Below are 22,451 nucleotides of genomic sequence, written 5' to 3'. Positions count from 1 at the left end.
TCTCCACACGTCTTTTCTCGATGCTTTGCCCAGTCTTCCAGCTCCGCGACTCGCTATTAATGTCCCTTGCAGCATCCTCATCTCCAGTCTGCCCTGAGCCTGTGGTGAATGGTGAATTTCTAGGAAGGCCCACAGCCCTTGCGCGTCGAGCGCTCTAGATCATCCACGGGTATCTCCCTCTGGTGGTCGGTGCAATCTACCTGGATTTGGCGAGTCGAGAGACTCTGCCTCCCTGTGCGATCGAGCCGTGGCCGCGGCTGCGTGACATGGTGCATACCGGCTTTTTTTCGCCTGAATGCATCGAGGCAAGGGCAAACGAATCAGTGTTGTGGCCGAAATAGAAATAGATCCCGTCACGGCTCTTTTTGACCGCCATGATGCCAATGGCTCCAGTACACGGGCTGTTGCTCACACCAGGATGTGCCATGAAGTCGTGCTTGATGACCGACAGCATCGCCTCATCTTCGTTGCATGACACCAACCGTCCTTGTTCCTTGCGCACAGAATTGTAGATCCGATCGGCAGCCGTGGCCGCAGCAGACGTAGTGGCCATGTGTTCTCCCGTACCACTGGTGACTGTGGCCACACAAGTTTGGGTGGGATCTTGTGGATCAATGGGGACTACGGCACTGCCAATGCCAACAAGAGCGGCTGGGCCACAACGCCCCTTATGTTTCATACCAATGCCGCCGGAAGACGAACCCGCGGCGATCCGCCCGAAGCAGTCAATTGCAATGGCGCCGACCGTGTCCCGTATATCATCTTCCCCTTCGTTGTCAACATGTGCGAGTTCTGGTGCCCTCAACGACGGCTGAGGTGTGTTGCCGGAACGGAAGCCCTCACCAGCCGGGCCGTCGAAAGTATCATCTAACTTCTGGCGTTTGGGAGCAGACGATAGCCATTGGAGGCTGTCGTCAGAGGCAGCCTCGGGGTGACCATACGATGCATTTCCGTCTGATGAGTTGTGGACAGCTGTTGATTGGGACGGGGAAACAGAAGAAGGATGTCCTCGGTCCCTACCTCCGCCAGGACGTGATAATGTTGGTACATCAGCCGTTGAGGCCATCAGTGGGCGCACGATTGGTGGCATTTGTGCAAGACTGAGGGGTCTCCCCGGGCTTGGTGGTGAGCCGGTAGGACCCAGGGGAGTAGGCGCGGGCGTTGGAGAGCGGCCCCAGTCATCCGGTGGTTCTGTCGACGAAGATGGCAGGCTCTGAGAGCCCCGGCGGGCCTCTCTTCGAGTGGCGTTATCCAGCTCCTCTCGCCATCTGCTCCATCTATCACGCGCAGACGTCGAGACCAGGTAGTCTGGGGGAAGAATTGGAATGCCTTTATCGGCGGCGTAGTCTGTGGCACCAGCACCGACCAAGAGGTTCGGTGGAACACGGTGGAGTGACATGGGTTTCGTGGAATCGTCAAGAACGAGGCGTGCCACGGCGATTGGGTTCTTGACTTGAGAGATTGCCCCGACTGCACCACTCCGACCGAAGTGATCAACCAGCGTAGCATCACATTCGACCTGGCCGTGTACCGTCAGGTTGCTCCCATAGCCGGCGTTCGTTATTTCTTTATCCTCTAACAACCGGATCGCCATCTCCACGGCCTCAACAGCATCACCTCCATTCTTCAGGATAGCCATGCCGACCTTGGCAGCATCGTTTACCGCATTCAGATGGGTTTTTTCGTTCTGCAGACTGTGGAAGCCGGCACCAGCGTGGATGAAAATCCCACAGATATCGCCGGCTTGTTGCTGGCGGCGTGGCATTGAACGAGATGAGTTGGAGTAGATAGAGCAAACTCTGGTCAGCACGAAGGAAGGGAGGATTTTTGAATGCGAGGAGAGGTCCGGCCTAATTTCTGGGAGAAGGAGAGGCAGTGCTGAAGTGAAAGCAAATTCAAGTCGTGGGCGCTGAACACGACAAGAATGTCGGGGTGAAGAGTAAAGAACACTGCGTGAAAAGAACAGAAGGGATTAAATCCTACTTTGTGGAAATGGCTGTGTGCGGGAGAGAAAAGCTGCTGAAGAGAGGACGGGCTTGAGCTTGAGGGCGCCCGTCTGAATACGTGAAAGAAAGAATAAATTGGTGGATGAAGAGGTGAATGAATGAATAAGTGATGAGGGGTGAAAGAGATATAAAGGGGGAAAACCGTTCAGTCATAGGGTCGGTGGAAGATCATTGTCGCAGGCCGCGCCTGCAGGCAGTTGAAGTCGACGACCTGCCTGGCATTTTTGAAGCCGTGACCTCAGCACACGCGTCCTTGTATGGACATTGAGCTGCCACCTGCCACAATTGTTCTTGTTCTTGTTGTCAAGGCAAGGTAACTGGAGGACGAAAGGAAAGAGAGGAGGATGAAGAGAGAGGAAACTCTTAAAGTCGAGCCGGGTGAATTTCGGTGCAAGCAGGACGCCAGCAAACCAAGTTTCAGTTCGAGTGACATTGTTTGCCTACGTATTTACAACATACTTCTTTCCTTCTCGTATACAAACAGGACAAACTCAGATGGGAGGGAGGTGTTTATCCAGATGCCTGCCAGCAGCACCCCTGGTATACTACTGGCTGATGATGATGTCCCTGTTAGGGTGTCACGTGGGTGTTTATAGTGAGTGCTATGGAGAGATGAACCATGAACCATTAAAACGCAGTCACGTGGATGACATAATCATCCGCGCCCACTCCGCCCGGCGCCATCCCACCAACTGCCATCCAACTAACTACTGTTTCGTCTCACTGCTGCTGTCCGTCCCTCAATCGACTTGTCCTTTGCCCACAATTGAAAGCTGCCTGCATACCTCGGTGGGTGGAAAATACGGTGCCTGGGTCCTGGGTTGCTGTGTCTTTCTTCTCTTCTGCTTGGTCCTTGTTGGCAATGATCCCTCCGACAAGCATCAACTCATCCTAGCGACATCCTCCTCGTCGTGCCCGTCTCCATCCGCCACATTGTCGCATCGTCGCTGCTCCTCGAGGTAGCCCGCAACTAGCCGTCGAAATGGCCTCCCAAACCCCTGCCGTTGTCATGGACAAGTGTGTACTCCCTTCTTCAGCCCTCTGAACTGTGTTACTGACGAACTCTCAGCGGAACTGGGTTTTCGAAACTGGGTGCGCTCCCGTCGTCCATCGATAATTGTTATATTTCTGACCTGCCCCGACTTAGGCTTCGCCGGAAATGATGCCCCGTCCTTTGTTTTCCCCACGGCCATTGCTATGAAAGGTGCTGGCGGCGGCGCTGCAGGAACAGGCTCAGGAAGACCGGCGGTTGCAAATAAACCCTCATATCTCACTGGCGGTGCAGGACCAAGTTCCAATCTGGCCGGCAAGCGGGGCACAGAAGACCTCGACTTCTTCATTGGAGACGAAGCTCTTGCTGCTTCGGCTGGTCCTGGCTACAGCATCAACTATCCCATCAGACATGGGCAGATCGAGAACTGGGATTACATGGAACGTTTCTGGTCCAACTCCATTTTCAAATACCTGCGAGTTGAGCCGGAAGACCACTATTTTCTCCTGACAGAGCCGGTGGGTATTGCTGATCTGTTCCCGGTGGCCTCCTGTTGACTGATTGGCAGCCTCTGAACCCCCCCGAAAACCGGGAGAACACCGCCGAGATCATGTTCGAGTCCTTCAACTGCGCGGGTCTCTATATTGCCGTACAAGCCGTTCTCGCATTGGCCGCTTCGTGGACGTCCTCCAAGGTGACCGACCGATCTCTCACCGGCACGGTCATCGATTCTGGAGACGGTGTCACCCACATCATTCCTGTTGCTGAAGGATACGTTATTGGTTCGTCGATCAAGAGCATACCGATTGCCGGGCGGGATATCACATACTTTGTGCAGAGCCTGTTGCGGGACAGAGGAGAGCCGGACAGCAGCCTCAAGACAGCAGAAAAGGTCAAGGAGGAATACTGCTATGTCTGCCCCGACATGGTCAAAGAGTTTGCACGCTATGACAAAGAGCCCGACCGGTTTCTCAAGCACACCGTGACCCAGCCCAACGGTAGGTCTGTCACCGTTGACGTTGGATACGAACGATTCCTGGCCCCCGAGATCTTCTTCAACCCTGAAATCTATTCTTCGGACTTCCTCACTCCCCTCCCCACGGTGGTCGATGGCGTTATCCAGTCGTCCCCGATCGACGTCCGAAGAGGGCTCTACAAGAACATTGTCCTGTCTGGTGGTTCGACCCTGTACAAGGATTTTGGTCGGAGGTTACAGCGAGATATCCGACACTTGGTTGACGCTCGCATCCGAGCATCGGAGGCTCGGAGCGGTGGAGCCAAGAGTGGTGGTCTGGAGGTCCAGGTGGTCACCCACAAGCGACAGAGGCATGGGCCGTGGTTTGGTGGCAGTCTCCTGGGTCAAACTCCTGAATTCCGAAGTTACTGCCACACCAAGGCCGAGTACGATGAGATAGGCCCAAGTATCGTCCGGAGGTTCGCGTTGCTGGGAGGCCCGGGAAGCACTTAGACTGCCGAGATCTGACGAGATAGAAAGTGACCACTGCAAAAAGAATACCACGATGACCAGTTCCCGTTGCTGGCGGGCTAGTTTCCCCCGTTTTGCTCTCTGATTCCGGAGCGACGAGGGCAATGACTCGTGATTGATCCGGCGTCAGAAAGCTCTTGCGAAGCCCATTCAATGGGCAGACAGTGGCTACAGGTAGTTGGGGGCCAAACGACGGATGGCAGCACCCAGCACGCAGTAATATTATGGCGATTACATAATCTCACCTCCATATTTCCGCAGTCAGCCCACCACCGGGGACGACATCGACCTCGCTTCTTCAGCGTCCGGCTGTTTATCTTTCCTCCTTCCTGTCAGGGCTCACTAGGCTGAGGCCACGGGGGCTCCGCCTTTCCCCTACTCGGTACTACTGCTCCCATTCTTTCGGCACCAGACTAATATTAACTTTAGCGTTTTTCCTCTCACAGCTTTCTGCACGAAGACGAACTCGGCCACAGGGCCTGCTGTCAGATTTCGTGGGTGAGGGTGGAAGCCAACGTTGTTCAAACACACCTGTTGCCCGGCAGGATTAAATGGAAATCCGTGACCCACGGACAGGGCTGTTGTCCGTCCGGCCTGTCCATTCTCAGATCCTCTCGCTTTCCCGGATCCTTCCTCCACCGCTGCGATGGCGTCCAGCCGTGCCCCGTCCGCTCCAATAACCGTCCGGTTCATGATCCAGGATCCCGGTGCCCGTCAGAGTGGACAGGACAAGACCACCAAGATTGCACTGGCCCGAAGCCATGCCGCCAAACATGTCGGTCGACGCACTCGCTGGGAAAGGCAGATGAGGTAAATAGACAGCACTGGGGACTTGACGATTCTTTTGCTGACATGGTCTTGCAGCTACCGCCGAGAGCTGGAGCGTGATTCATCCCAACGACACAAACCAGAAAAGCCCATCGCTCATGATGGAATGGATGATGATGCGCATGATCAACAATCGGAATCCTCTAAGGTGCTTGTCCACAATGCTCTGACCCAGAGCAAACGCGATCCATTCTCTCCCTACAATGCGTCAGAGCATCCAGCAGTCTTTCAAGATCTCATCGAGTACAGTATGCAATCCCAATCCACCCCCTGCACAAGGAAGACAGAACCATTAATGCATCGAGCCCCACTGACCAAACTTCTCATTCCAAAGCCTATGACAAGCTATGGCCTGATCTGATCGAGGTCCAAGGAAAGCCAGCCGTCCATCCAGGTCGGCGGCAATGGCGCTTGGCCGCACAGGAATGTCCTGCCGTCCACCACGTCCATCTCGCGAGTGTTGCGGATTTCGGCAAAGCCATGTACGACGCCGCCGGATACGGTGCCATGTTTGATCGGCTGAGGCTGTTTCATCACACCAAGGCGCTCCGCTTGGTCCGGCAAGTCATACAAAACATGGACCCCAACGGCATCCCGACCGACTCGCTCGTCATGGCGGTATACAACTTGTCGTACCAAGGATTAGACTGGGACAAGCGGGTGTTCCCCGAGTGTCACCCTCCGCCGCCGACGCTCAATGCACGCTTCCTCGCCCGGTATGGTCGGAAAATACCGCATGCCGAACATATGCGTGCCATGAACCTCCTCATTCAGGCCAAGGGCGGCTTAGAAGAAGTCAAACTAATTGGCATTGCAGAGATGATATGGTTGTACGTGATCTCCCTGAACCTCAACTACCATGATCTTGTTCTATCTTTGATCTTCGCCGTTTTTGATCACGTATCCTAACATTTGGGGGAAACACATTATAGATGGAGCCTGAACAACTGCACGACTCTCATCCAACAACCCAGCTTCCCACTTCTCAAAAGCTACGAGGATCTCCTGACGGATTACACGGAAAACGTCAAGAAATCCCCTGGGAACGGCACGTTTGGAAGACTGGGAACGGGGTTCTTGCTGCTCCCAGCGAGAGACGCCATCGGCAGACTCCGTGAGTATTTGCTCTGCACGGCCGCCGTCACCGTGGAACTCTCGCACTTGGAGCCAGGGTACGAAAAGACGCGGGAGTGGCGGCGACTCCTGGCGGTGGCGCGGGCGAACCATCACCAGATCCTGGCGCTGCCGACCGAGATCCCACTGTCCGAGGCCGGCAGCGAGGAGGAGCGGCTGATCTTCGCCATCACGCGGCTGGGTGCCCTCCTCTACAACGACATGGTCGTGTATCCGCAGATCGACAGCTCCGAGATCAAGCCCCGGCTGGCACGCACGCTGCGCCACGCCCTGACCGAGAAGTTCCTCAAGTTCACCCCGGGTGGCGGCCGTGAAGAGTACCGACCCCTGGTCCTCTGGACGCTGCTGCTGGGCTGCATCGGCGCCACCTTCACGCCCGACCGGCCCTGGTTTGTCGCCCAGCTGCACGAGCGCTCCGCGCAGCTGGGTCTTGTGAAGTTCGCCGACTTCAAGGCCGTCATGGCTTGTTACTTGTGGTTTGAGAACATGGATGAGCCCGCGCGGAAGGCATGGTACGCCGGGTCAAATGTGTTTCGTACCCAGCACCTCGGGGAGGGAGAGGAGGGCGCGGACGAGGATAAGAATAAGGATCAGCCCAAGGACACCAACAGAGACAGGGAGAAGGACAAGGACTCGAAGCACCAAGCCGATGTCTGATCGGTCGGTCGGACTGACTGACCCAGGCCCTCGTACGAGACTGAAAGCTCCAGACGTGGTGTTTGGAACAACCTGGATCGACAAGGGCACCGAAAGAGCCCAGATCCGCCATGAAATATCAACGAAGACTGCTCGGGGGAGGAGAAGAGGAGGAACGGCTAGGCCATCTAATTGTACAATTTCGCCCTCCAACCGCTAAACTCTTTTTCTTTGCGATCAACGCCTCCTTCGGCACATGCCTCAAGCTATCTATCTATCTGTCAAACCCACCCACCCACTAAAAATGCAATCCAGAAGCATAATCTTTCGTCCGGCAAAACCCCCAGGAAATCGAGATTCTCACCCTTCCCTCTCGACTCGGTTCAGGAAACATACCCCCTCGACGTGGCCCGTCTGCGGGAAGAAGTCAAACCCGCCGAGCTTCTCGATGCTGTACCGCCACCGGCCCCCGAACCCGGCCACCAGCATGCCCACGTCGCGGGCCTGGGTGTGGACGTTGCAGCTCACGTAGACGACGCGCCGGGGGCCGAAGTGGCACAGCTGCTGCAGGAAGTCCGGCGACGCGCCCTTGCGCGGCGGGTCGATCACCACGAGGGTCTGCGACGGCGGGAACGGCACGTCGGTAAACAGGGCCTGGGCGTCGGCCGCAATGAACCCCGTGTTGCTCTCGCCCGTTTTGGAGAGGGTGTTGGTGCGGTGGTTCAATTTGGCGTTGTCCCGCGCGCACGAGATGGAGAGTGCGTCGATGTCGATGCCCAGCACCGACGAGAAGTACGGCGCCAGGGCGATGCTGAACAGGCCCGAGCCACAGTAGGCGTCGAGCAAGTATTTGATCTTCACGGAGGGTTCGGCGGGCTCGACGTTCGACATCCACGACACGGGTGTGGGCGTGGCGGTTGCTGCTGATGCTGGGGGCGATGATGTCGTCATGGGAAGCAGGTTCTCCCGAATATAGGCCAAGAACGTCGGCAAGATGGAGTTGTTGTTCTGGAAGAAACTGTTGGCCCGCGTGGTGAAGGTGTACGGGCCGATGTGCTCGGTCGTGAGGGCCTTGTTGTCGGACGTGTAGGTTTTGATGTCTCGGAAGCGCGGGTACGTGTATATAATCTGGGGCGCGGTGGGAGAAGGGAAGGACAGCTCTGTTGATAGGGGTTCACCGGCATACGCGAGCGGCAGGGACGAGAGATCTGGAATCGAGTCAGAGGCCAGAACCTGTCCCTCGTCGGCTTCTTCTCCCTCTTTGGTGACTTCTTTCGTTCCCTTTTCTGCGTCTTCGCCCGATACCGTGTCCTCTCCCCCGGGAGCATCCGCCGTCGAGGTCGAGGGGATCATTTCGCGCCGGGTCGACTCCCGCAACAGGACGGTGGCGCCGGTGTTGCTCTTCCAAAACGATTCGTGCATCTTGTTCCTCGCGATCTTGAGGCCTTCGTTCAAGATGGGCGTGCCAATGGGACACTGCTCGATGTCCAGGATGCGGGGGGAGTTCTTGCGCATGAACCCGAAGGGCGGCGGGGGGTCGCCTTTCCGGAGCGGCCGGGACTTGGGGCCCGCGCTGTAGTGGGGGGTCAGTTTGGTGCGGTAGGCGTACTGCAGGGGCGACCCGACGGTGTCGTCGACGGGTGGGACCTGCGACGGGTCCAGGTTCGAGAAGTAGCGGAAGGCCTTCTCCACGATCGTCTTCTTGTGCGCCAGCTGCGCCGCGTACGGCAGCATCTGCAGCTGGCAGCCTGAGCAGGTGCCGAAATACCGACAGCCCGGTGTCACGCCCTCACGTTGCGGGGAGGCACGGACCAACTTGACGAAGTCGACCCGCGTCCACAGTGGACTCTCGTCGCGTTGCGGGAACGTCTTGGCCAGGACGCGGTCGCCCGGCACTGAAAAGGGGACGACGTAGATGTAGTCCGTGCTCTCGGGGGCGTAGGCCAGGCCATCGCCCGTGGACGAGAGTTCCTCAATCTCCAGCTCGAGCTCCGTGTGCGGGGCCGGACGTGAGCTGCGTGACGACGAGGTTTTGGAGCGGCTCTTGTCGCCCTGGTTGGGATCCTGGTCGTGTCCTTCCTTGGATCCCCGGTCCCCATCTCGAGATACCTGCTCATCGTGGTCTTCACCCCCATCGTGCTGCTGCTGCTGCTGCTGCTGTTTCGCGAGAAGCGTCTCCGCCTCGATGGTCAGTACCTGCTCGGGTGTGCCGTCCCTCAGTCGCGACAGCTGCTGCTGGAGCCGGTGCCGCTTCGCGCGGCCAAGGGGGCCTCTGTTGTTGATTTTCTCCATCCTCGCCGCGATCGATGCCGCATTGTACTCCCCCGAAGATCGCTGCTTGCGGGGTTTTCTGCGGTTGAACGGCTCGAAATTGGGGGAGGCTGGTGCGGTGCGCCTGTTGAATCTAATACGAATCGCTGGGGTATTGTTGTTGGTTGCCCGACGAATGGGAAGGAATGAAGTGGGAGCGGAGTAGTCTTGTGCGCTGTGAAGGCGACGACTCAGAAACATGGGGTTTCTCCCCGTTCAACAGGCTCGAATGAACAGGCTGCCACACTCACTTCTACCCTGTCCGGCGCATTGACAAGGAAAAGGAGTTCGTCGTCGTTCGTAGATTCAAGCCTTTCAGAAAAAATTCGATTACATAATAATGCCAAGACATAGCCCGGCCCAATCAGATAGCGTGGATTATACGACGTAAAATGTACTAGAGCCGGCCGCCTCGCCGTGTCCCTTTTCCATTATGATTCTCCATCAGATCCTCTTCAGCCTCATTGCTTCCTTCTCGTCTGTGTAAGGCCGGGCCCAGAGCCTTTTTTACACCTTATCCACCCACTAATGGCGCCGAAGACAAGCGCAATTTCCCCCGCGACGGGAGTGTCCGCCATTGTGCCCAGACGACTGGGGATCTCCATCACATCCTCTCAAGATCAGGTATCCCATAAATCCAAGGCCTTGCATGCACAGCGGAAGTAGCAAAGCAGTCGTGCTTTGACCCAGGCTCTTGAAATATAGGCTGAAATGTATCTGCATGTGAGGTTTGAGGCGTTAGGTCGAGGTCATATCTGACTAAGAGTGGCGGGCCAAAAGGAAGAATCTTGCTGAACCCCATTCGAGGGCGCTCGCAACACCAGACCACAATGAACAAAGCCGTTCAACGTAGACTAGTGTTGCTAGTTTGACAGGGACTAGGAGGGTCGAGACTGTACTTTGACCCTTTCAACCAATTCTCCGACCACAATGGTTGGCAGAAGCCTGGCGTCGCAAGACCAGAGACGAAACCCCCGCCCATTCTGTCTAGACACTGGTTTCTCCTCGTGTCGATTGCATCCGAAAATGCGTGATGGCCATTTCATCGCTCAGTCGTCGGGATCGAACCCCCGTGCTGGGCCTCTTGACGGACTCCGTGACACTTCTGCGCGCAAGTCATCCACTGCTGCACGACTGCGTAGTCGCGATCGAGTATCTGCTTCTCCATCTACCGTTTGTCGTCTAATGGGCTTGTCCTTCGGTTTTGACCGGAGAAGAGGGCTTCCCGCCTCTGCATCGGCGCGGTTCGATGAAAAGCGGTGGGTGGCAAGTTCAATGGGGCCGTCGGTGCTGTGGTGAACAGGCGATCTGGATTTGTGGCGCCGATTGAATTCGTCGGCGGTCAGGCCGAGTCCCATGATCTCTTGAGGCTCTCCATCTTGTGACTTAGGTGCTCGGGGTGAGTAATAAGCAGGGGCAGGCGAGAAAGGACCGTGCATGGTCGAAGGACTTCCTGAGTATCGAGGAAGCGGTGTCAAGACTGAGGCCAGTGCTGTTAGCCAGAATGCAGACCGAAATGGAGCTCATAGACTCACCTCCACCGAAGGGATCTTTGTAAAATGGTTTGTATTCTTGTGGCTCTCGTCCAGGCTCAGTAGATTCTTGCAGAGACTGTTTCATTCTTCGGCGCCGCACGACGCAAAAGGCCACTAGTACAGCGACAATCGTCAAGGCTACTGCAGCGGCAGCGGCGCCGCCTGCTATGGCAGCTGTGTCAACTGGTTTCGAGACTGGTTGCGGCAACGATGTGCTTGATGTGGCCGTAGCAAAGGCGGAGGGGACGGACGCTGAACTCGTCGTTGCAACGGAGGAGGGAACTGTGAAGGTTGAGCTTCCAGCCACGACAACCGTATGAACACCGGCAGGTCGTAGATCGGAGGCAGGGCAGCCTTGGCCATTGCACGGATTGCTGTCGCAGCAGCCTTGGAAGGTAACAGTATTGTCGGCGCAAGTATACCACAGTCCGCCATATGGACAGGAATGGTTGGGATAGTCTGGCACAGGAGTTGTGACTGAACCAAAGCCCATGGGATACAAGTTGTCCTGAGGGCACATCTGACCGGAGCAGGGATTGCTGGAACAGCATCCGATGAATGTCGGATAGTTGATATCTTCACACGTCCACCACTGACCTCCCACCGGACACGACTCATAGTCAGAATCATCGAAGCTGTCTTGTCTCCGGAGGTGCGCCATCGCGAGATCGGATGTATAGAACGAGTGATTGTCGAAAACCATGACCTCTTGGATTCTTTAGTGACAATTCAGCTCGTCATGCATTGGAAAGACTGTGCACGGATGAGTGCAAAGCGGGCGAAAAAGAGAAAAGCTCAAGGAAAGCCAGTTCGGGAGACACAACCAACGACAACTATTAAAAGGACAGACATCAGACCTTTGGGGAACGACGGGAAGAAAACGACTGGAACCATGGGACACGAGCAATTGGCAAGCACATTATACACAGGCGGCCACAAAGTCCTCGACCGACGGCGGTGCCGTAGATATCTTCGCCCGTTACTGCACCGCCCCCCCAATATTTCGAGAACTGTCAAGCGAGCGGCGGATTAGGCGTGCAGTAGTCGGGGCTTGTAAGGCTCATTCTTCCAGCTGGGTAAGCAGCTCCGGCTGTCGAATAGGCAGTAAGTCGAATGCCAATATCTGTGCGATGAAAGCGGGCGTTCGAACCCCGTGGTTCGTCATTCGGCGAGACAGGCTGGCAGAAAGTGCATTGCAAACTAGTCGAGTCAAGCTGCTGAGGGCTGAGCACAAGGGTTAGCCAAAGTGAGACGCCCAGGGACCCCAGAAACTGGGCGCCCAATGACGACCTTCTCGCTAAGATATAGCTCGCCATCGGTCTCAAACCGCTCTTGGAAGCACTGGAGAGATTGGGGCAAAGCCCTGCTCAAGTGATCAATATATGGATAGAATAACTGAGCCGGGTTTGGGAAGATGCTGCTCTAGACAGGCTGTTTATTAACAGGAGTGTTTCTGCGTCCAATCCCTCTGCCTTGGCATGTCTGTAAAGGCCCTCGAGGCACGAGGCCGCCAGGTCTTGGAGGACGGAATGAGCGCCACTGGCCTGAGGTGACCATCGGCCCGGGGGCCATGGGCCAGCTTCTGAATGCTGCTCATACCCTCTTCCACTGCCCTGTGGGCTTGTGGCGCCTCCGTGTCTTCTATCAATCGTACAGTACAGCGAACATCTGGTTCATGCGGTGAAACAATCGATGGCCCGACTAGGATGTCTCCGATGTGGTGTGCGTGTGGCGGCACGAAACTCGTAAAACGGCTTAGGAATTGCTGACATGCTGCAAGGAACTCGTTCACCGCTTGGAAAACTCTTGCCGACTCGAAGGAGGGTGGCGGATCTGTTGTTTGCTGGGAGCCTCTAATAGAGACTTCAGCCTCTAATCCATGAACTCGATTATTTGCCTATGCTGCCTCCAGTAGGGCAGGACCAGCCACGGCCTCGCTTGATTCTGCAGTACCTTGTGGCCGAGTTAGGCATGTGGTCTATCCCGTATCTGCATATCTGGCACCTGTTGCGTATCTATCGTCCACTTTTCACCTTTTGCCGCCGAGCTACCCTCTCTGCGATCCTCTGAAGCGCCGTCTTGACTTCACCCTTGGGGAAGCTGTCTATATCGTAATAACCTGGTGCAATATCGAGTAGCCATTCGCCTCGGACACTGGTGACGGTTCGAATATAGTTCTTGCTGGTAAGCACAAATTCGTTGTAAACCACCCATTCGCTCTCTTGGCCTAGAACCGTACTCGGATGCAAAAGGACGGTTTGGTTGTCTTTGACCGTCGTATACGTCTTGCCATTCGCTTCCTTCTTCGCTACCTGCATGAAAAATCCAGACACGAGTGCTCGCCGGATGTTTTCGTAATACTTCTTGTCCTCAAACGGCGTGGACATTAACTCCAATTCTTCCCGTTCCATAATTCGTTTCAGCTGCAGACGCACATTATCGGCTGACTGTAAAGCTCGGAGACTCAGGAAATGATCGTGACACCATTGTCTCGGGTTCGCCTGCGCTTCAGGACCTTTGAATGCATGGTAGACGTTCAACATGGTCAGATGGTCACCATCAGGATGAGCGAAGAGATTTTTCATCTCATCTGCACGTTTTCGCGCCGATGCCGGTCTGACAAAGATTTGAGGCACGGACAGCAAAGCCGTCAAGCTCAAGATCTCGTTCGAGCAGTAGAATTCGGGCGAAGAGATAAGCATGACTGCCAGGGCCGGATCAAGAGGGAACTCGGAGGCAAGCCTGCCCATGGTGGTCAAGTTGCCATCGTCGTCCAAACATGCGAGATAGTTCAACTCCTCCAGAGCTCGCATCAAAGTCTCCGGAGCAGGAGGATCCATGAGGTCAAAGTGCACGAGGTCGTCAATTCCGAGTTTCTTCAGCTCCAGAACAGTAGACGAGAGGTTGGAACGGAGAATCTCGGGGTAAGTTTGCTCAATGAGCTCCTTCTTGAAGGCACCTTCAGTGTACAACCTGAAACACTTTCCAGGCCGAGTACGACCGGCACGACCAGCTCTCTGTTGAGCAGAAGCCTTTGATATGGGCGAAACGAGAAGGGATTCGACCCTAATGCGCGGGTTGTACACCTTTTGTTTCGAAAAGCCAGGGTCGACCACATACACTATTCCGTCGATGGTCAGGGACGTCTCTGCAATGTTGGTGGCAACGATGCATTTCCTGCCCGCTCGACCGCCAGGTCGCCGCGGGGGCGGAGCTGGTTCGAAGATTTTTTGCTGTTGTGCGGGAGGCAACGTGCCGTAGAGGGGATACACTTTCATGGGGCCGGCATCAGCCTCACGGATCATTTCGTCGGCTTCCAGCGAGATCTTCCGGCACGCGTCTTCGATTTCTTCTTCTCCAGTGAGAAATAGTAAGATGTCTCCTTCGGGTTCCGTGGCGTGTATCTGCAGAACAGTTCTGATTGCTGCCTCAACGTAATCCGGTTCGGGCTCTTGAGTATAGAAGATCTCGACAGGATGCGTACGACCGGGAACGGCAAGCAAAGGCGCGTCGTTGAAGTATCTCTGAAATTTTTGAGCATCCAGGGTTGCAGACATGATGATCAATTTGAGGTCTGGCCTGCGTAAAACCACCTCCTTCAGGAGACCCATCAATACGTCTGTGGCTAACGTCCGCTCGTGGGCTTCATCGAGGATGATGGTGCTGTACCTGGTGAGTTCGTGGTCGTTCATGGCCTCTCTTAGTAGCATGCCGTCCGTCATGTATTTGAGTATCGTCTTTTGGCTGGTCATGTCTTCAAATCTTATGCTGTAACCCACTTCGTCTCCAAGTTTGACGTCCAGCTCATTCGCGACACGCTCTGCCACTGACATCGCAGCCACTCGGCGAGGCTGTGTGCAGGCAACAAGTTTGCGTTCTTGCTGTGGCAAGTCATCGTAGAGGACGAATTGGGGGATTTGTGTCGTCTTTCCAGAACCAGTTTCGCCCACGAAGACAAGGATTTGGGACTTCTGGTACAACTGAAGAAACTCGTCTCGCTGGGCATGGACGGGTAGATCCCTTCTGGTACGTAGGATGGAGAAATATCGATCGGAATGTGGTCGGCCTGTGAAAGGATTGACTTTAGAGTCTTCGGCTTTTCGAGCCATCGCAGCGGTGGTCTTGTGCCGCTGGAAGTCGGCGAGGGGGCCGTCACCGGCCATCGGAGGGGTTGAGGAACCATTCGTGTGTCCATTCGCCTCGTTGTCGTACCAATGAGCAAGGTAAGGGTTGTCTTTAGGATCCATGCCGCCGGCGGTCTTCTGACGTTTTGCAGGCATCCCATCTGGGTTGTCTGGACGTTTGGCTGCCATAGCCGCTGAATAGCAGAGGAAATGAAGTAGAGATCAGGCGCAACCGGTCTCGCGCGGTCGGGGAAAGAGTGTGCGAGAGACAGAGGACAGTTGAAAGAGGAAGCAATGCCTGTGTGAAAGATGTCAAGTGCCTGGTACTTTCCACTACGCGGACCTGAAAAGTATCGATTTGCCAGGTAAATCGCCGCCTATTTCAATGTTGCAGAAGTCGAAAATATTTTGAGAATTGCATCTCGGAGAATTCTGTACGGCGACGTGGTGCGTACGGTGAGACAGAGAATATATCAAGTGCATTTCCGACTTCTGCTATCCCGCAACTCTTCTCCCCTCGGACTCACATCAAATGATCGAGCCATTCCTCCAGCAGGATTGCCACAACTCGCCACCGCCGGAGGAAGGGGTATGGTCTGAGGAGACGCATTCTCTCCGTTGCTGTTGAATGCCTTTTGCTGTAGGGAACGGTAGGCTTCAACTGGCTGATGATAACACTTAGCAGCTACCACGCTGCCTCGACATTGAGAAGCAGGATACCATGCTGTGTTTACAGACATCTAGCTGTACCCTGCTCAGCAACAAATTCACCTTGCTGCCCCCTAACCTACGTATATGGGAGGGACGATAATAAAACGGAAGAGTGCATGGACCGAGATGCTCGGAAGAGCTTCCCTCGCCAAAATGCCCCTCGACCGGGCATTATTGGCAGCCCCGCCTCCGCCGTGCCCGACGTCAACAGAAAGCATTTCTACTGCTTTGCTTTTCCCGAGTATTCATAGCTGCCATTCGCTCTCCGAGATATTCATATTTCCTGGATACTCATTCTTCTGTGCGTCGACACTCTCGAGACTGTTCTTTCTCATCTTATCCTTCCTGTGATCCTGTCTTTTGTAGCGGTATATCCTCTCGACTTTCTGGCTATTGCTTCCTCTCCCCAGCATTCTGCTATTCTTTCAAAATGGGTCGGAAACCATTCGTAGGAGGAAATTTTAAAATGTATGCGGCGACAACCTAGACCGGGACTGTTATCTTGTGACCGGCCAGAGGACCTTTACTGACACAACCCCCTCCGTCAGGAATGGGACGATCAAGTCCATCAAAGAGATTGTCCACAACCTGTCCACATCCAAGCTCGGTACGTCCATATCTACGTCCCTGCTATCCTGGGTACAATACTCTAGATGATTCGCAGAACGATCTTGATTGACAGCGGCTATCGCAGACCCAAACACTGAAGTTGTCGTCGCACCCCCGAGTTTGTACCTCCTCCTTGCTCGCGAACACCTTTCTCCCAATATCGAAGTTGCGGCTCAAAATGTCTTTGACAAGCCCAACGGGGCTTTCACCGGTGAGATTTCGGTGGCGCAATTAAAGGACAGCGGTATCACATGGACACTGCTGGGTCACTCAGAGCGCCGAACTATCCTTCGAGAAGAAGATGAGTTCGTGGCTTGCAAGACCAAGGCTGCGCTTGACGGCGGAATCGGTGTCATCCTGTGCTGCGGTGAGAGTCTCGAGGAGCGAGAGAAGGGTATCACGGTAGATGTGGTGACAAGACAACTGGACGCAGTGAACAAAGCGATTGGCAAGGACGGCTGGAAGAATGTGGTAATCGCATACGAGCCGATCTGGGCCATCGGGACAGGCAAGGTTGCAACGACTGGTATGTTGGAAAAGCTCAACAACGACAGGGTCAAAGGAAGTGACTAACACGCCGAACCAATGCAGAACAAGCACAGGAAGTTCATGCCGCCATCAGGAAATGGTTGAGCGAGTCTGTCTCGGCTGAGGCCGCCGAAAATACCAGAATCATCTACGGTGGAAGTGTCAACGAGAAGAACTGCAGAGAATTGGCTAAACAGCCCGATGTGGACGGCTTCTTGGTCGGCGGTGCCAGCTTGAAACCTGCCTGTAAGTCAACGCTTTTATTGAAGGACATGTTCATGGTGGCCCTGCAAAAAATGCTGACGCTTTTGAACCGCAGTCGTCGAGATCATCAACGCCTTCAGTTAGATTCGTGGCCAACAGGAAGACAAGCAAGGCTGATCCATATCAGCATAGAGTCAAGTGCTCGCACTAGATGAGTGCAATGGTCTAGTCACTACTTCGAAAATCCTAAAATCGAACATCTTTTAGCACCCGAAGAACTAGAAAACGAAGAAAACGCCCCAAGACCCATGGGCCAGGTCGCTTGTAACAGGTGACGTTCTGCCTTTAGCTTGGAATTTGGCCCTTTATATTCGCAACTCAGGCTAGACCAGCCGCAACAACATCCAGAGTCGCAGTCCCAAGGTCGTGCGGCAGCGTAGAGAATTCTTCGAAGAGGATTATGGAATGACATGTCCTCGTAGACAAATATATTTCCCACGCGACTGAAGAGGATATACGTCTCGGAGGGTTTTGCTCCGCCGAAACACCGGGTCCGAAATTTCGCAGTCGGAGAAAAGAGCATGCGAGCTTCAAGTTTCTTGCAACAAGTATTCCATCACTCAACCATTTCATCACCGCTGCCGTCCGTGACAACTGTTTTCTCTTGCAGCAATTCCTTCTATTAGCACTTATCGGTGTTAGTATTCTAGACGACGTCTGCACTTCCGGAATCCAGGCAAGATGGTCAAGCTTGAAGAACTCGAAGATGAGCACTTCATCAACAAGCCAGATACCACCAAGGACGGCGCTCTGCTAGCCGATGACGATGAAGACTACACTGATACCGGTAAGAGCTGTCTCTCTACTACTTCTCATATGATCCTCCAAAGCTTAACGCGCCTCTGCCATTCTCACTCCATCTCGCACGGTCGTCGACAATCGACACCTTGATCCACATGACTATTCTCTTACAGCCCACACGAAAGCCCATCAGTGGTTTAACATTATAATCTAACAACTCATCTCCTCAGACTCTGAAATCTCCGACGACGACGCCGTCGAGGCTCCCCTGGACGAGACGCTGTTCGACCGCCTCTCTGCGCTTCGCGACATCGTCCCCCCCAAGACCCGCGCCCGGCTGGTGTCTGCAACCTCGTCGGTCTACTCGGCTGCTAATGCATCAATCACCTACGGTGGCAAGAGCCTGTGGGTCATCGCGACCAGCATCTTGTTGTTGGGTATCCCCTACGCACTCGCGCTGGGCGAGGAGCAGCAGTTCATGGAGGAGGAGAGGCAGCGGGGCATGATGGAGCAGGGACAGCAGGGAATGATTCAGCAGGGCCAGCCCGGGCAGGGGGACGCGAAGCCGGCGTTGTAAGAACAGTCTAGAAACGGAGTTGGGTTGTGAGTGATGCCGAATGGTATACGCTGCGAGGGCAAAGGGCGGCGCCAACTTACGTCTGCCTCCCTTGGGAGACCGGGACAGACGAATCACTTGCGCCATCAGCTGCGGGTATCCATCGAACGCATTTGATCTCTGCTCTACCCTTTCTTGGAGACGATATCATCCTTAGAAGGCGTCATTCGGAGCAAGGACCAAGGAGGAGACAAGGGGTGGGTTTGGTGGTGGAGGTGGTGGAGGAAAAAAGAGGAAAAATCCTGGCTTGCCAACAAAAATCACGACAACGAAATGTAAAAATATCTACTCATCCACGCCGGAAAGGGTCAAAGGGGAGAAGGACGGAAAGAAGCCCCTTCAATACCACTCGAGGGGAGGGCACACTGAGTCTGGATTCGAAGGTGGTGGTTGCTTTTTCTCTCCAATGTCTTAAGAAACCACACACAGAAGAACTCGTCTCGCATGTCCGCCCCTTTTTTATTCGTTGTTATTCCCCTTGTGGTGCGTTTGTGTGTGTGTGCGCTCGTATTTGGTCATCTGTGGTGCTCTCCGGATGAAGCAACAGTCTGCATTTCCTATATCCAGAGAGAAGACAACGAAGGCACGAAGAACCTGGACACGTCATGGGAAGAGCCGTCAGACTAGTTTCCAGCATTTTCATTCCTATGCACTTTCGCACACATGCCAAAAGTCGCAACTGAAAATCCCCTGTCCAAATCCACGAGGTACACAAGCGACAACATGTAAGAGTCCATCCTGAAATTCTTGATTAAATCACAAGCATCACTTGGGAGTATTCATAGCCCTGCATATCCCACATGTTAGGTTCCATCATCTATCATCCGGCTTCTTACTCTTCCTCTGAACCTGGTTCCATGGCCTTCGTCGCTTGATATTTGTCGTTGCTCCATTCCCTCACAAGCCCACCCGTTGTCACTCGGATCGCCCCAACTCTTCCCTTTGACCTTCCACCTCGCTTTTCAAAGTCCTCCATACCCAGTCTCGCGTCGTTGAGATCATTTTCAAAATCACGCCAGAATTCAGCAATCACACCCGTCTCATTCATTGTGTCTACAACATTCTCTGCTTCCTTTTCGCGTTGCTTTTTATTCATCTTTTCACGGGAGACGATGGACTCCGCGGACAGCACGCCTTGTGCTTCGAGATAGCTCATGAGGGAATCGTTGAGATGGTATTTCCAATGTGTGAGTTTGTGGCCCATTTCGGCATTGGCAGCGCAAAATCGACCCAGATAGAAGCGTATTTGTCGCGAAGGAATGGCATGGCCAGTCTCGTCGTAGGTGGTGCTACTATCCCCGTCATGGCCGTCTTCCGTATCTTCATCCGACCCCGAATTGTCAACCGGTTCGAGTGTTTTCTTGTAGTACGGTTCGCCGGAGAAAACGAATTCATATCGAGCAGGATTGTTGGTGCGGTTACAAGCGTCGCAGGTTCGCATGTGCTCGTAGTCTTCGCCCGGCAATGCTTCGACTTTCATATTCGGCCTTGCCAGTATCGCTCGTTTGAAGTCGGCACCCCATGCTGCTGAGATAAGCCGACTTCCTGCCTGAGCTTTAACTTGGTCATCCAGGCGATCAAAAGCGAGATTGTATAATGGATCTTCGCGGTTGAAGGCTGGCGCGATTTTGTTTTTGACCATCCACTCGATGATGTGAGGGAACAGTTCTTTTGGCTTAGCTGAGGCAAATGATGTGAACTGTAACGGTATATCCGGATGTGGTCGACCGAGTCTTCTTCCGCTTGAGTCGTCAATAACAAAGGCGTCTTCCTCCTCTTGTTCGTCGTAGTTGTCGGTCGCGTGATCCGTGCCGCCTGCAGAATTCGAAGACTCGTCGCTGGAAACATCGTTATCTGGCTGACCGATAAGATCAAGGTCAACGGGTTCCGATCTTTCATGTGATTCTTCGTCCGAGTCACGAATGAATGGGGCTTTTTCGCCCGCACGCCTTCGCTTCAAGAGCTCCAAATGCTCTCTAGTCTTGTCTCGCTGTGTGGTGACAGGACCCCCCCTAGTTCGTGCCCTCGGCTCACTTATTTCCCCGTCCGAATCTTGTAAGTCCTGGAGATCTTCCTCCAGTTCATCTTGTTCCTCCTTGGTTCGCCCGTGAAACACTTTGGAGGATTTGCGCTTCGACAGCAATCTTCGCGACTTGGTCCGTGGCTGTGCTCTCACTCTGTCGCCCTCATCCTCGGAGGAGAGAAATTCCACATCATCATCGTCCACCACGAAATCATGGCCTCTACTTTTCTTCCTCTTTGGTGTCGACCTTTTGCGGCTCTCCCAGTCTGACAGGTACTGTTCGTCATCATTGACAATGAAGGGGTCATTCCGCTCAAGTCTTGATTTCCTGCGCCGTGCAGGCTTCGTTGCCATCACAAGATCGTCATCGCCACTCGTCTCCGGCGACCCAAGTTCAGAGAAGGTAACGTGTCGATTGGCTGGGGAGGAGATTTCTACGGATCGAATAGAGAGAGAACTCCCAGACCGAGTTGAGTGTGCTTGTTGTGGTGACGACCTACGATGTAGTCTTCCTGATCTTCGAGGAGGTGGAGAGCTGGGGAATCCAGCATCCTCGCGTTCTGGGCTTGATAGTTGTCTGGGAGGAGAAGAGGAGCTGGGATTCAACCGTTTCGATTTCCTGAGCAAAGGGAGACTGGGTGATTGCGCAGATTCAAAGGTGGAATTCGGCTTGCGTTTCTTATGAGCCGGAGATATCAAATCGTCCTCGTCAGTGTCTTCCGACAAGTCGATTTGTTGGACTCGGTGGATTGTGGGCGAGGAAGGAAACGAGGGCCGGGGTGGCATCTCGCCTCGTTCTGCAATGTATCAGTCCCGTCAAGGGCATAGGAAAATATCAAGAACATATTACTGTGAGTGGCACGTTGCAACTCTGAAGGAACCTCCAAGGTCAGTGGGTACGAAGGTTCCGGGGGAGGCTCATCTGATCTTCGAGGAAGGCCGTTTGGCTCTTCGTGTACCGCCCCAGCTAGTCGATCTTGCATACGTGGGCTGGAAACTCCTCGAGCAGGAGAGGAGGAAGAGAAAGATGAGAATTGCAGCCTGGTCTGCCGCTTTTGATCGCGGAACGGGCGTTTGGGGGCAGCCAGTTTGGAGGATCGGGTTGCCATAGGCCCGAACAGCAACGCCCGTCTGCTGAGGTTCAACTAGTTAACAATAACGCAAGTACTCGTATGAGATGATTGAATTGATACAGTGATAGTCATGGAATGCAAACTGTCAGTGTTTGTTGAAGCGATCGAGCTGTGTGCAGTCTGGCGGGTCGAACAAGCGGGGAAGGTCGCGTTGGAGAAGTAGGCGCCGCTCGGCGCGTCCACACGTGATGCATGGCGTCGTGTAACTTGCCTAAAAGTGGCTGGTGACTGCCAATCTTTTCTGCTCAGCCATATCGGGATCACCAAGATTCTTGGCCTGCATCTGATTGGCGGGAAGCGGTCCCCAGAGCCTTGCGCCATCTGGAAGTGACTAGAGGCTTCTAAACGTCATTTTTGTGGAGAGCAAACAACGATTTCCTGGTCTTTCAATCAGGTATGACCCTGCAAGAAGAATTCCTCGTTTGATCGTGATCAGCCCTGGTGGTGGACCAGGAATGACGAAAACGTCCAGAAATCCAGGGTCTGGGGAAAATAAGCGACATCGAGGAGCTTGAGGGATGGTAACCGCGTCAGTGGCGGCGAGGTCCAGTCGAGCTCTGTTCTTGTTGATCGTCAACCATGGTGGGAGTGAGCGCCTTGCCTGGTTTTTGACTGTTTACATCTGAACGAGTCATGTGAAGCATGCTGATATGGCCATATTCTCCTCCTGGGAAGAGGTGGCTGGTGACAGTCGAGTCAAGCACAAACCGCATCGTCATGGTTCGTGCCGTGATACAATGATACAAAACTTTCCATCCTCCGTAGTCTCTACGTCA

The 22,451-nt window shown here is 54.3% G+C and overlaps 9 protein-coding genes across 9 annotated transcripts; 4 read left to right on the top strand and 5 right to left on the bottom strand.

Annotated features, from left to right (window-relative positions):
• Nucleotides 1-196: 196 nt before the first annotated feature.
• AYL99_01900 (hypothetical protein) lies at nucleotides 197-1,765 on the bottom strand (the record flags this gene model as incomplete). The annotated part of the gene is made up of 1 exon (XM_018833416.1): nucleotides 197-1,765. One exon carries the CDS (start codon nucleotides 1,763-1,765, stop codon nucleotides 197-199), a length of 1,569 nt encoding a protein of 522 aa, XP_018696040.1.
• Nucleotides 1,766-2,988: 1,223 nt separating this feature from the next.
• Nucleotides 2,989-4,465, top strand: AYL99_01899 (hypothetical protein; the record flags this gene model as incomplete). Its single annotated transcript, XM_018833415.1, has 4 exons — nucleotides 2,989-3,023; nucleotides 3,076-3,098; nucleotides 3,154-3,515; nucleotides 3,566-4,465. The coding sequence occupies 4 exons, from the start codon at nucleotides 2,989-2,991 to the stop codon at nucleotides 4,463-4,465; spliced, it is 1,320 nt and encodes a 439-aa protein (XP_018696039.1).
• A 664-nt stretch (nucleotides 4,466-5,129) lies between these two features.
• On the top strand, nucleotides 5,130-7,102 carry AYL99_01898 (hypothetical protein; the record flags this gene model as incomplete). Its single annotated transcript, XM_018833414.1, has 4 exons — nucleotides 5,130-5,293; nucleotides 5,348-5,559; nucleotides 5,646-6,141; nucleotides 6,244-7,102. The coding sequence occupies 4 exons, from the start codon at nucleotides 5,130-5,132 to the stop codon at nucleotides 7,100-7,102; spliced, it is 1,731 nt and encodes a 576-aa protein (XP_018696038.1).
• Nucleotides 7,103-7,441: 339 nt separating this feature from the next.
• AYL99_01897 (hypothetical protein) lies at nucleotides 7,442-9,592 on the bottom strand (the record flags this gene model as incomplete). Its single annotated transcript, XM_018833413.1, has 1 exon — nucleotides 7,442-9,592. The coding sequence occupies one exon, from the start codon at nucleotides 9,590-9,592 to the stop codon at nucleotides 7,442-7,444; it is 2,151 nt and encodes a 716-aa protein (XP_018696037.1).
• Nucleotides 9,593-10,440: 848 nt separating this feature from the next.
• On the bottom strand, nucleotides 10,441-11,587 carry AYL99_01896 (hypothetical protein; the record flags this gene model as incomplete). The annotated part of the gene is made up of 2 exons (XM_018833412.1): nucleotides 10,441-10,871; nucleotides 10,927-11,587. 2 exons carry the CDS (start codon nucleotides 11,585-11,587, stop codon nucleotides 10,441-10,443), a joined length of 1,092 nt encoding a protein of 363 aa, XP_018696036.1.
• A 1,354-nt stretch (nucleotides 11,588-12,941) lies between these two features.
• On the bottom strand, nucleotides 12,942-15,239 carry AYL99_01895 (pre-mRNA-splicing factor ATP-dependent RNA helicase PRP43; the record flags this gene model as incomplete). The annotated part of the gene is made up of 1 exon (XM_018833411.1): nucleotides 12,942-15,239. One exon carries the CDS (start codon nucleotides 15,237-15,239, stop codon nucleotides 12,942-12,944), a length of 2,298 nt encoding a protein of 765 aa, XP_018696035.1.
• A 952-nt stretch (nucleotides 15,240-16,191) lies between these two features.
• On the top strand, nucleotides 16,192-17,294 carry AYL99_01894 (triosephosphate isomerase; the record flags this gene model as incomplete). Its single annotated transcript, XM_018833410.1, has 6 exons — nucleotides 16,192-16,229; nucleotides 16,310-16,368; nucleotides 16,456-16,896; nucleotides 16,962-17,144; nucleotides 17,218-17,241; nucleotides 17,290-17,294. 6 exons carry the CDS (start codon nucleotides 16,192-16,194, stop codon nucleotides 17,292-17,294), a joined length of 750 nt encoding a protein of 249 aa, XP_018696034.1.
• A 549-nt stretch (nucleotides 17,295-17,843) lies between these two features.
• On the top strand, nucleotides 17,844-18,480 carry AYL99_01893 (hypothetical protein; the record flags this gene model as incomplete). Its single annotated transcript, XM_018833409.1, has 2 exons — nucleotides 17,844-17,949; nucleotides 18,134-18,480. 2 exons carry the CDS (start codon nucleotides 17,844-17,846, stop codon nucleotides 18,478-18,480), a joined length of 453 nt encoding a protein of 150 aa, XP_018696033.1.
• An 871-nt stretch (nucleotides 18,481-19,351) lies between these two features.
• Nucleotides 19,352-21,328, bottom strand: AYL99_01892 (hypothetical protein; the record flags this gene model as incomplete). The annotated part of the gene is made up of 2 exons (XM_018833408.1): nucleotides 19,352-20,976; nucleotides 21,043-21,328. The coding sequence occupies 2 exons, from the start codon at nucleotides 21,326-21,328 to the stop codon at nucleotides 19,352-19,354; spliced, it is 1,911 nt and encodes a 636-aa protein (XP_018696032.1).
• Between the last annotated feature and the right edge of the window lie 1,123 nt (nucleotides 21,329-22,451).

The sequence above is a fragment of the Fonsecaea erecta genome (genome assembly GCF_001651985.1).
Source record: "Fonsecaea erecta strain CBS 125763 chromosome Unknown Scaff2, whole genome shotgun sequence".
Taxonomy (NCBI): domain Eukaryota; kingdom Fungi; phylum Ascomycota; class Eurotiomycetes; order Chaetothyriales; family Herpotrichiellaceae; genus Fonsecaea; species Fonsecaea erecta.
This window is presented reverse-complemented; position numbering and strand designations above follow the sequence as displayed.